Below are 13766 nucleotides of genomic sequence, written 5' to 3'. Positions count from 1 at the left end.
CTCAAAAACAGGAAAAATATATCATCACCTTTCCGTTATGGAGAAGTCATGTTAGTCATCTGTGGAATATTACTTCAGATTTGAAAAGAAATATACTTGGTAAAGCCTTTTGGAATCTAACCTTATGGATATTAAAGATGCACCATTTTGCTTCCGTATTTTTCTGTGCTTTGCTTGTGCTCATAAAACAAACAGAGGTGTATTAATTTTCTCTTGCTTTGTAACAAATTACCACAAATTTCTCTGCTTAGAGCAACACCTATTTATTAGCTCACAGCTCTGTATGTGGCATAGATGGGTTTCTGCTCAGGATCTCACATGGCTGAAATCAAGGTGGTTGATTGGGGCTCCTTTCTCATCTGAAATTTGTGATCCTCTTCCAAGCTCATTTAGGTTTTAGGCAGAACTCAATTCCTTAAAGCTAAACTGAGGTCTCTGTTCTCTTGCTGGCTGTGAGTTAGAGGCCTCTCTCAGCTCTCAGATGCTATCCATTACTTCCCACTTGGCCATCTCCATCTTCAAAGCCAGCCGTGGAGAGTCTTCCTCACATCAAATCTCTCACACTTTGAATCTCTCTACTGGGAAAGCCCAGACTCTTTAAAAATGTCATCTGATTAGGGTGGGCTCATCAAGGATACTCTACCATCTTCAAATCAATTGATTTGGGACCTTTATTACATCTACAAAATCTCCTCACAGCAGCACCTAGATTAGTGTTTGACTGACAATTGGGAGAAAATTTGTGTACACCGAAGGGTGGGAATCTTGGGGGCCCTCTTAGAATTCTGCCTGCTAAAAGTGAAAATACTATGACTTTCAGGAAAATGAAAGGAAAAGAAACCCATAGCCTTCAAAGAAAGCATGTAAGATTTGAATATTCTTTAATTTTTGTAGAGGTGGTGAGGGAGAACTATTTGATGAAAAGGGAATTTTATGTTAAGCATAGAATTAAAAATAGCTAAGGGATATTTTACTTAAGTAACAATTTTGGAAATACAAAGTAAACTCTTAAAAATTAAAATGGGAAGAAGGCTAAAATAATCCCTGATTATGACTACTTGGCACTCTGCAGTCTTTGGGGATGTAAAGGTGGCTAAGAAGGAGCCCTGGAGATGTAGAAGAGCCTTGGTGGGCCAAGGCAAAGGCAGGTGCCACCTTTGGAGGTCAGCTGGCCAAACAAGAGATGGGGCAGATCCCTCTGGGACAGAGACACCCAATGGATGTGGGTGCCCTAAGTACAGATGATCCTTACCCACAGTAGCACATTATCCTTACTCAGAGTGGCACAACCTATAATTTCCATGAAATCCAATTAGACCAATTCACATCCATTAGACCTTCATCCAGTTTGATTATTTGGTATTTAGAAGGATGTAGTCATGCCAGGTTTTTTCTAAAGATGTTGTCAATGAAAATATGGTGATAATTTGAATAAGTTTGTGACTTTGCTTTCTGCATTCTTGCAGACTAAAAGACACATTCACTGAAGAATATATAGAGAAGTACAGATTGTTAATGATCAGAGCTGGGATTTGCAGGTTTTTTAGGAACAAAGCTCTAAGCTGGTAATTTCTGTGTATGTGAGCTCAAAGATAACTTGAGTCAAGACAAAAACATTGTAAACCCTTTACTTCACAAGGATCTTACTTTTCCTAGAAAAACAGGCAGCTAATTTGGCCACTGCAAGATCAACCACATTTTATCTCTTAGCTCCAAGTCTCTTCTTTTTGGGGGACTTTTTTTTTGTAGATACATATTACCAGTGTATAAATGTAGATGCATGTGACTATTACACAAACGCCAATTTACAAATAGGACATTTTTTCACAAGTCTTCATAAAGAAGTACAAAATATACTATCTGATTTTAAAGAAGATTATTGGTCAGCTTTCCAGGCCCAACTACAAGACTACTTAACTCCTAATGCAACTGAACAAAGGTCCTAAGGTACTAAATTCCATGGAGCCATTTCACCCAGAAAGCTTCGCTTCGCTTTTCCTAGCTTAGTAGCTATTCCTGAAAGAAAGTTCTCATAGAAGCCAAGCATAACTCTCCTGTTACTAAAGGAAATTGTGTTTCTTTTTCAGGGACTGAACTTAGTTATTTGCTACAAGGAAAGCAACATTTTGTGGTGACTTAATATACTCTGATATGTGGGTATCTCTCTGGGTACTCTATGACTCTTTTAGAATGACCATTTAATACCCAAAATGATAGAATACAGAACTGTTATTTAGGAAGTGCTGACTTTGTAGGGATTGTTGATCTATTATCCCATTTTATTCTCCAAACACTTTCGTCAGTAGAATTATTTGTCGTCATTTTATATGTGAATAACTTGCTCTGAGAGAGCAATAACTTGCTCAATTCACACAGTCAATATGCAGAGTTACAACCTACTGTGGCTGCTATGACTTAGAAGCCTGTTTTCTCTGTAATGTCAAATTGCCCTAGAGAAAGATTTTTCCCCCCTTCTTCGGAAAGGGCTTCCTTTTAACCTAAATGAATAATTTGTGGAACTTCAAGTAGCACAGATATAAGTGAAAGATTTTATAAAATGAGTGTAGAGGTGGTTTTTCTGATAGGAAGCTCAACCAATCTTCATTGTGATTATGTTTTGAATTTCATTTTGCTTTCATATCTCTCCCCTTTCCACTGGCTTTAAATTCTCACATACTTTCAAAAAGTTAGAATTCCTTTCCTCCCCATCCCCACAGAGGTTCCCAAAATGGTGGCCAAGGTAATGTCATCGGAAGGAGGCCTGTGAGGTAGGTGTGTATGAAAAAATTAGTGACTGTATTTGGGTTTGTTTGTAAACTTCAAAGGCTTTTATTTAATTTGACACTTCTTTCTGTGCTTCCAAATATTCTCTATATGTTTCAATTCTTGATATGTTATGCGTACACATATCTTCTTCTCCCTAAGTGTGCAGGATCTTGAAGATGGTAAATAAATCATATGCATCATTGGGGAATTTCTCAAACAGTGTTTCCGAGTAGTGGGGAAAAGAGAGTTTTCACATATTCAAACAGGCTTGGAAAAAATGGTTTAAATCAGCAGCCCCAGCTTTTTGGCACCAGGGACTGGTTTTGTGAAAAGACAAGTTTTTCATGGACAGGGGTAGGAGAGATGGCTTGGGAATCTGTTCTATCTCAGATCATCAGGCATTAGATTTGCATAAGGTGCATATAACCTAGGTCCCACGCATGCACAGTTTACAATAGGGTTCATGATTCTACGGGACGCTAATGCCTCTGTTGATCTAACAGGAGGCAGAGCTTGGGTAGTAATGCTCACTTTCCCACTGCTCACCTCCCACTGTGCTGCCTAGCTCTTAACCCGCCATGGACCAGTACAGGTCTGCAGCCCTGGACATGGGGACCCCTGGTTTAAATAAAGTTAAATAGAATCCTCACTTCTGGAAGTCTTAGTGTCTTGCATGTTTTCAAGTGAGATTGAAGATGAGCAGCTTTTCTTAGTTTTTTTAAATGTCTGATAACTAATATAACCCCAGGGCCTAATACACCACCTAGCTCTTACATACTTGAAAACTGTTTATTGAATTAGACTGAAATAAAAGGTTTTCAAATATACTTTTTACTCACATCTCTACTGTGATGGTGGTAAAAAGTATTTCTTTCTGCTCCACAGAAGGTTTGAAAACATGGTTCTCAATGTATTCTCATGGGATACCTCATGGTCAGATAGGTCAATAGAAGAGGAAAGAGCAAAGAAAACATTTTCTGTTCCTTTACACCTACCTCCCAGATAGGAGTGGGGGTGAGGTGGAGCAAAGAGGGAGTTGCAACATTGAATAAAATACCACTGTGAATCCAGACCAAACGTAATTCCATGTGTAAAATGATGAAGAGATTCAGGCTGAGCTGAGTTCAAGGAACTCAGGGAAGGAAAGTTAGGGACCGAGGAAAGAAAATACTTCATTTCCTCACCTATCTAGAAAAACGCCTTCATCCTGGTCCCAGGGACATAAATTGGGCAAGCTAACCAAAACAAAACAGAAAAAGGGAAAAATTAAATGATAACTGAGAAGATTAAGCCTGAAGGGGATTGAGAGAACCGTTCCTGGGTTCCCCATGGATGTCCTTCATCTCCATGGAGGGTACTTCAATCCCCTGCTACTTCAGAACAAGCACACAAATACTCACTGTTGATCACATTTAAATTAATGTGACTTGAATGAGCTGACTTCTAATTGGGAGTGGTATAGCATTAACAATAAGAGCCACTATCTGGAGCCAGACTGCTTGAGTTCAAATCCTAGCCGGCCACTTGCTAGTTTTTCAATGTGAGACAAAGAATTTGGCCCTTTTGTATCTTAGCTCTTCCATTTGTAAAATGCGAATAAAATTACCTATCAAAAGATTTGCATGAAGAGTAAATGCATGAATACATATTAAATGTACCCTACATAGAGTAAATAATTAATAAATGTGAGATGTTATCATCATTCTTTTTATTGTTATTATTATTACATACCTGATAGAAACTAGTCATGCTGAGAAAAATGAGCATTTTAGTGTGAGGATATATTTTGTATGTAATTTTGATAACAGTAGCATTTGGGATTTTAAGATCATCTTGGAGTTGCCCCATAGGAGAAAGTTTAGATAGGTTGGGTAACAGGAAGTACCAGAATGTTTATAATGCAACATTAGGCAACAAAAAGTGTACTCCAGTGTGGCCTAGAATGACATAATAAAAGGAAGATGCTGTTTAATTGGTACAATATTAAAAAGGAAATAAGGGATTGAATCACAAAATAAAACTTATTACAGAATGTTCTACTTTTCTAGAAAAGGTAGGTAGTGCTTAACATTACGCAGTGTGTGTTTGTGCACATACATGTGTGTGGAGGTACACTTAGCTTTAACATGTTTTGGCACTAGGTACAGTATCACCTACTAAGGCTTGTAAGCTACGTATCAGGTTGGAGGTTAAGGCTCATGCTGGAATGATATGCCTGTGGGCAAAAGGAATTGTTTGTATTCAAATGCCTGTGTCAGAGTCCTGTCCAATATAAATATGCCTTAACAAACTACTTCTAAGAATTATCAGCCATTACAATATTTATGATTTCATCATTGTCCTTTCTTTTGTCTATTTCAGGATTCATTCAACTGTTCATCCATCCATCCACCCAGCAACCTATTTTTGTTTCCCACAATGCTTTAATGGGCCTCTACTATACTTTAGGCTTCATGTTGGGTTAGGGAGGCAGGGATGAATAAGACATGGTTTCTCTGTCCTCGTGCAAATTATGGTACAATCTTTAGTACTTTTGCTCAAGCTGTGTTATGACATTGAAAATCATGAAACATTGTAAACTTATTTTATGTAAATATTTAAAGTAACACAAATAAATTTCCATTAAGTTAACAAAAATGAGAATTTAAGATTTTTTCTTGAAAAAGAGAGACCTTCTATAGGCATCTTGGTATTGCAGATATGGAAATACCTTTTAGAGTCAGCAAACTTTGGTGTCAGTCCTTGCTTATGACTCTAATGTGTATCTTGAGAAGTTTATAAAACCTCTCTGAATTTCAGTTTTCTCACATGTAAATTGATGATAATAAATACTGCCTAGAGACGTAAAGGCGTGAAGTGAGTAAATGAAGGACTCCAGCACAAGTCCTATTCTGGGTCAGAGTTGTCATATAGGTGAGCTCATGTAATTGTTGCTTTAGCTTGATGTGGTAGGCTTTATTATTACCATTTTACTAGTGAGGAAACTTGGGTTCAGAGAGGAAAAGCAACACAAGTCACAGAGCTAAGGTAAGGGAAGGACTTATCTGTCTGACTTCAAAGCTATCTGTTTTGTTTGTAACCAGATCACCTGATAATGACATAAAAGCCTTTAATATTGTGTATTGAGATGTTGCTTATATTACTTTCATATCTCCAGTGGGTAAATTTCTTGTCATTGCCAGAGATATTTCAGAAATATATCTATGAAACTGTTGGGAATAGGAAGATATGGATAGCTTCAGTTTATGTCCAGTAATTCTGTGATCTGGGAAACCTTTTTGTGCCTGTAAAATAGGGCAAGCATAGGGCCTAACTCATATGAAGATTATAAGGAATAAATGAGATAATGTGCACAAATTATTCAAATTTAATAAGTGTATAATGAATGGTAGCTGTTGAATCATCACCCAGTGTGGAATCATATGCTTATCTGATCATAAATTCTTACAATCTAAGCTTAATTGGTATCAAATTAAATCAATTAATTTAATTGATAATTAAAATTATCAATATTTAATTGATAATTAAAATTATCAATATTTAATTGATAATTTATAACAAGTTTAATAATTAGTAACTAACATGGAGATTTTCTATTTTTGTTTTAATTCTGAAGGTATAATTTTAGAATATATTAGGAAATGCTCATGGTAAATTGAAAGTTGATTGAAACAATCATCTGAAGTGAAATTAAAATATAAAACATGAAAGCTTACAAAGGACCTGCCCAGGACTATCTTTTTCTCTAAATGTGATGAGGAAGAGGGGAATTCTGATTTTTTGCATTTATTAAACAGTACTGAAAATAAAGAGCTATGGAAAAAGAGAGATGCCAGACCTCTGGGAACAGGATAGGAATCTCACCCGAAGAAGTCATTTGGTATTTCAGTCTTTCATAAGAGAGATAATTGAGGTGTCCAAGTGAGTGAATCACTCAATTAACGAAGTATAGGAAAAAAGTAGGTATATGGCTATTTCTAAAGGAAAATTCAAACAGAGACTCACATCGAAACAGAAAAAATCCCTGCATCGCTGCAATACAGAGAAGAGGGTAACAAAACCCATAGAGAAGAGTTCCAAGGTTCATGACAGCAGAAAGAGCAAAGATACAAATTGAATCTATTTGACAAGGCCTCCACATTGTGTTTCTTGCTAATGGAGAAGTAAGAATGGCGAGCATGACTGTAGGACATATTGTGGAATGAGTGTAGGTGAAACATAGGGTATTGTAGTAATTAAGCATCTGCTTTACCTCAATTCTTAAACCTGCTTGTTGGTGTGACCTCACACCTTCTGCAAATCCTCCAGATCCTAAACTAATATTGCATGAATTTGTCTTTAAAAAACCATAACCATTCAATGTTTCCTACTGTTTCCTTTCTCCTTCCTTCCTTTGCTCCTTCCTTCCACCCTCCCTCTCTCTTTCTCTCTCTCTTTTTCTTTCATTCTTTCTCTTTCTAACTTTCTTTCTTTTTTATCTTTTTCATTTTTTTCTTTCCATTATCAAATCAGTGATATTACTACCCTCCTTCCTTCCTTCTTTCTTTTCCTTCCTTCCTTCCCTTCTTTCTTTCTTTTCCTTCCTTCCTTTCCTTCTTTCTTTCCCTCCCTCCCTCCCTCCCTCCCTTCCCCCCCCCTCTTTTTCTCTCACTTTCTTGCCCAGGCTAAAGTGCAGTGGTGTGATCTCAGCTCACTGCAACCTCGAACTCTCGGGTTCAAGCTATTTTCTTGCCCCCACCTCCCAAGTAGCTGGGACTACAGGTGCACGCCACTACACCGAGCTAATGGTTGTATTCCTAGTAGAGATAAGGTTTCACTATGTTGGCCAGGCTGCTCTCTAACTTTTGACCTCAAGCGACTTGCCTGCCTTGGCCTCCTAAAGTGCAGGGATTATCTTGCCCAGCCTGTTTCCTTTCTTTATCCATAGGTGTCACTGATATCCAGGACAATGGCATTGCCCACTGATTCTACCTCTGTAACTTACTTCCCTAGCTGCAGAGACTCCCATAAATATATCAACGTTTATAGAAAAGAACATGTTTGGTGCCTATAAGTTTGATATTTTTAAAAAATAATTTGTGGAATATGAAATATGAAAAACTGGAAACCTGTTTTACAATATCATAATTCTACAGACATGGATATGCATTTTCTCATTCAATATGCTTTAATAATTTAATAGGAAGTTATTAAATTTTTAAAATAATTATTAATAGTCAAACATTAATGATAGATATTTACATGTTTGCCCATTAATTTGTTCAGCAAATATTTATGGAGTGCTGATTATGTTTAAAGCATTGGAGACCCTTTCTGAGGGTCTCAGAGACCTTTTGTCAATTACTGTATGCATACTGAAGGACTGATGCAAGCATGCATTTTATGAGTGTTTAAGGAAGCCTAGTGAAGTTCACTAACTTAGTGGTCAATCTAGTATCAAATTATCATCTCTGAAACTCACCTCTGAAAATCATCTCTGAATTCCACCTGTCAGGGTGGAATCTTAGCCACCCTGACAGGTTGCAGAAGCTAATAAGGAAGTCTGGACTCTAAGGAGCTGAGGACTCCAAGGAATTATAGTCATGGTTCTGGTGTCTGACAGTGCTCTAGACTGGGAGACGTCCCCTAACTTCTGCTTTCTTCAAATTCCTTTCTTTAAAGTGGGAGTTAACGATACTTGCGATTATTGTTCTACTTAGCCACAAGACTGTCTTGGCTATTAAAGGAAATAACATACATAAAGATGTTTGGAAAATAGTATAAGTCTAAACAATGGTGAAATATTATCAAATATTATATATTTAATAATATCATGGATGTTTAAAATCATTATTTTAACTGTATATAGAGTTATGCCAAGGAATCTTATTTTTTCCTATTCTTTGCACATGGAAAACCCATTTTGAAAAACAATATCTAAGTAATTCGTATATTTTTTCTTCAAAATATAATGGGAAGAATTGTAGAGAATAGGGATGTTTTCCCAATATTGAGCTTGTTTTCTTATCCTCCCACAAGGAAGCCCTGGGTCTTCTAAATGGAGGCAGGTGTCTCTGCAGCTATTTACCTCTCAATCTGCGTTAGTCCCACAAGTACTCACCATAAGGGACAAGTAAACACAACAAAAGAGAAAATGCTTTAGAGGCTTAATTTTGTCAAGATTGCTGAAAGGAGGCTTGCTTTAAAACACATAAACACCCTCCTTCCACACACACACAAAATTAAAACCAGTTAGGATACAATATAACATAGTGTTTAATTAACCTTTTCTAAAATCTTAACTACTAACTTGGCAACGTGAAATAATGCTAACAATTTTTATACAAAAACATTGATTTGAAACACAGAGATTAATTAATCCAGGATGCTATCATAACTCCAGAAATTTTTAAAAATCCAATGCAGATTGACTCCACTAAAGACATCTCACTAGCAGTCCTCTGACACATCAGGTATCTGGTCACTGGCAGACAGTACAGCAAGCAAGCCATCTATAAAACAGAACTGAACTTACCGATACATCATGGACAGGAGGAAGAATATGATCTTGCAGCTCTGCACCCACTGAACTCCACTTTCTAATCAACTATATGACATCCCTAGATACATAGGAAGTCTACGGCTCAAAGAAATAAGGAAACAAATTACAAGTAGTTGAAATGAAACTAGTTGGACAAGTCTGAACAGAGGTTTCAACCCATAGAATACCTTGAAGAAAGCCAGAGACAGCATAGTCCCAACCAGAAAGCAATATATATATTTTTGGTGTGGACTAATTTTGTTAAAGGAGAAGAAACTGGTTACAAAGATTTGAATGAAAAATATCTTAGGAATATGCTAGAATTAAAAGTTTAAAGAAGATTATTGGTAAGTATACAAGTATCTTAAAGAAACTTTTACTTAAAAGCTCTCGATAAAAACACTCAGATCTTCTTAAAACCTAAATACATAATATAAATATGACTCAAGAAATACTCCGTAAATTCTTGTTGAACAGCAGGTATCTCCATATCCACTATATCTAAAATAAAAGTTGAAATTTTTTAAAATGAAAGTATAATTATTGCAAATAAATAGTACTCATCAAAGGCCAGCCATCAATACTTTACATGCATTATCTTATTTAATACTTCACAACAGTAGGGAGGAATTAACCTCATTTTACAGAAATAAAAACTGAGGCTCATAGATGTGAAATAATTTGACTAGTCTCATATTTCTGTAAATGATAGAGTCAGCATTTCCCTCCAGGTTTTTCTGATACCAAAGACTCTCCTCTTTATCAATTAGAATTACTATATGAATGGTGCTTGATAAAAATCTAGCTCTAAAAAATAATAGTTTATTTTCCCCATCACCAGCTGATTGTGGAAGTTGTGGGTGGGGAAATAGCAGCCCTTGGCTACTATTTAAGTCTATCTTTCCTCCACTTGGTCTATTTTGCTACTGAAAGTTGTGGTTGTATAGTGTAGTCCTTGTGTTGTGTTTTTCAATTCCATCAGGTTAGTTATGTTCCTTTTTAAACTGGCTATTTTTGTTATCACCTCCTGTATTGTTTTATCATGATTCTTAGCTACTTTGTGTTGGGTTAGAACATGCTTCTTCAGCTAAGTGAAGTTTGTTATTATCCAGCTTCCAAAGACTACTTCTGGCAGTTTAGCCATCTTAGCTGCAGCCCAGTTCTGTGCCTTTGCTGTAAAAGCGTTGTGGTCATCTGGAGGAGTAGAAGCACTCTGGCTTTTTTAGTTTTCAGCATTTTTGCACCATATTTTTCTCATCTTTGTGGGCTTATCTACCTCTAATCTCTGTGGTTGCTGACCTTTTAATAGGGTTTTGCGAGATCTTTTCCGTTGATTTTGTTGTTGCTGCTTTCTGTTTGCTTGTTTTTTAAACAGTCAGGCAACTCAGGGCTTCTGTTCTTTCTGGGGGTCTACTTCAGACCCTAGTTGCCTTGGTCCCTCCCATATCTGAAGATCTCACCAGAACAGCAAAGATGGAAGCCTGCTCCTTCCTTTGGCAGCTCCATTCCAGGGGTCACCAACCTGATGCTGAATACTCCTGTTGGAGGTGTCTGGAGACTCATGTTGGGAGATCTTACCCAGTCAGGAGTAACTGGATCAGAGACCTGCCTAAAGAAACAATCTGACTGCCTCCTGGCAGAGCAGATGTGCTGCACCAACTTCCTGGCTTCTCCAGAGTCAGCAGCCTGGAAAGGCGAAGGCAGCTGAAACACAGAAATGACAGTTGCCCTTCCCCTGGGGACTCCATTTCAGGAAGACATTAGAGTTCTGTCCATATGAATCTTGCTGGAGTAGTTGAAATTCCCACAGGGAGGCCCCACACAGTAAGGAGGTCCTGGTTCCTGAGACGGTTCTGGGTACCACTTAAAGAATCAGTCTGGCCACGATCTACATGGGAACTCACTCCATCTCAGTCTCCAGGCTGCTGCTGCTGGCGAGCTCCAATTCCAAGCCAGTGGATCTTAACTTGTGTGGTGTCGTGGGAGTGGGGCCTGCATAACCATGCCATTTGGGTTCCTATATTCACCCCTTTCGAGGGGCATGCATGGATGGATCTCTTACCTTGCCATAATTCCTGGGTCTGGGGTATGCAAAACTCCTGGGTCTCTGTGAGTGCCAGTTAGTGCAGTTAGTTACAAGTATTTGTTATAAATATGATATTTATTTACCAGAGTTAAGTAGAAGTCCAATGTCCAAAACTTTCTCTTTATATTGCCTGCAACTCTGAGAAATGAAATTTTATGTTGATTATTTTGCAAAGAATGCTAGGGTAATTCTTTACTACTTATTCTAACCACCTTGGGATCTTTATTCAGTGTGAGGAAACCGTTCTTCGTCCTTCAACAATTAAATACAAAGATAGATTATTGATTCTAGTCTAATCTGAAGAAAATGTACTGGAATACAACCTGAAAGTGACTTCGTACATGATATTGGCTGTTACAGAATTCCTGGGTCATAGAGCATACATATATGTAATTCAACTAAAATTTGCTGCTACTACTAGCATTCTGTGAAGGTTCTACATCCTTGCCTACACTCAAATTATTCCATTTGTTTATTAGATGTAACGTTGTGCCTTAGTTTTGTTTTAATTGTAGTTTTCTGAATACTCATTATTTGCGCCTTTTAAAAAATATCCTTGCTAGGTTTTTGTGTTTGTAAATTTTTTTTCATGTGCTTTACCCATGTTTCTACTGAGATTATTGTTTTCCTAATTGATTTGCTGGATTATCCTGTATATTGTAGATATCAGTGCATTGTCCACTTTAGATAATTTAAGTATCTTCCTCAATTCTATCTATAGTGTTAGTTTATTAGTTGCATAACAGAAATAGTCAATAGTCAAATGTATCTTATTTTTGCCTTGCATTTAATACTTTCTAAGCATTTCTGAAACAATTTATTCCTTACCCTATGTTGCAAAAATATTCTTCCTTTTTTAGTATTAACATGATCAGTTGTTACTCAGATCGCTAATCAGTTTTTGAAGCCTACCTTTGCGTCATTTTAGGTAAGGTTCTATGGTTGTGGTGATCCTGAAAATGTGTGTCTCTAAGATCTCATGCTCTGGGGAATATAATTGATAAATGGCTCAGCTTCTGTGCTGTGAGCCCAATGCTGCACTCATACTGAGGCCACATTTCCCACGAGCTCCTCCTAGCCTGTGACTAAGCACAGCAGGGTTTTTAAGGTAAGCCCATTTCTGAAAGATGTGGAATTCCTTTGATGAGTCACTTTGACTTGAGGACTTCCCAAAGGCTTGGCCAAATCTTCTTAAAGCTGCACTGCAATGTGCAACTCTTTCTATCCAACTCTTTTTACTTCCTTCTATACTACACAAGGGTCAGAGCTGCATGGCATTAAGTGTCTCTGTGACTCTTCCAACAAGCATACTATTTTCTTCACAGACGTTTTCCTTAGTAGTTATCTTGCACCTCAAATCTCATCTTGAGGTCTGATAGAGTGGTCTTAGAAAATGTGGAACTGATTAGCTTACCTCACTGTTTGTTGGGTAGAGGATGCCATGCTGAATGGCTGCAAGGCAGAGACAATCCCAAGCATAAGGTGGCAGCTGCATTGTAAAAGATCTCATCAGCAGTAGCCTGGGAAAACTTTTTGGTGTTCCTGATGGAGGGAACACCATTGTAGGTGACAGTTCAGGCAGCTGAAAGATAGGAGAGAAGAATACCTCTTACAAAGATAGTGGAGTTGGCTGGTTACTGCTAAATTGCATCATCATCCTGCATAGGGATAAGGAGAAACTGAAGGCCGTTTAAAATACGTTCAAGGCTAAGTATGAGAACCAGTTACAAAAAAGCTCTTATTTCCTACAGAGGAAGAGTAGACATAGCCAAGCAGCAGGCTAAATATCTAATAGTTAGATGCCCAGAGTTTGAATGCTTAGTCAAAGCTGATTTGCTATGCTTTGGTCAGGGTCCTAATTGGAAAAACCCAGGAACTTGAAATATAAAATGGGACAACTGGATGCATGTCTTTGAGGATGTTGGTTCTGCAGACCCCCTGAGCTAGCTCTTCTCCCCTGTTGAAAGATGCTATAGAGCTGTTTTTTGTTTGGTTTTGTTTCTTGTGAAACAGAGTCTTGCTCTGTCACCCAGGCTGGAGTGCAATGGCGTGCTGTCAGCTCCCTGCAACCTCCGCCTCCCGGGTTCAAGCAATTCTCCTGCCTCAGTCTCCCAAGTAGCTGGGATTACAGGTGCATGCCACCACACCCAGCTAATTTTTATATTTTTAAGTAGAGACAGGGTTTCACCATATTGGTCAGGCTGGTCTCGAACCCATGACCTCATGATCCACCCACTTTGGCCTCCCAAAGGGCTGGGATTACAGGTGTGAGCCACTGTGACCGGCTAGCTATAGAGCTGTTTCTCCCAAAAGGCAACAGGTGCCTCCTCACAAGATAGTCTCACCTCTTCAACTGACAACCAGGTCAGTGGCTCAGCTAGTAACATACAGGGC

The 13766-nt window shown here is 38.0% G+C and overlaps 1 protein-coding gene across 1 annotated transcript in view; it reads right to left on the bottom strand.

Annotated features, from left to right (window-relative positions):
* The window catches only part of TMPRSS11A (transmembrane serine protease 11A), a 50356-nt gene extending 40929 nt beyond the window's left edge, over positions 1–9427 (bottom strand). The window contains exon 1 of the mRNA XM_037734241.1: positions 9281–9427. Within this exon, the coding sequence (XP_037590169.1) occupies positions 9281–9291 (11 nt within the window). The 5' untranslated portion in view covers positions 9292–9427. The remainder of the gene's footprint in view (positions 1–9280) is intronic.
* Between the last annotated feature and the right edge of the window lie 4339 nt (positions 9428–13766).

This window comes from Cebus imitator, unplaced genomic scaffold (genome assembly GCF_001604975.1).
Source record: "Cebus imitator isolate Cc_AM_T3 unplaced genomic scaffold, Cebus_imitator-1.0 Scaffold594, whole genome shotgun sequence".
Classification (NCBI taxonomy): Eukaryota; Metazoa; Chordata; class Mammalia; order Primates; family Cebidae; genus Cebus; species Cebus imitator.
This window is presented reverse-complemented; position numbering and strand designations above follow the sequence as displayed.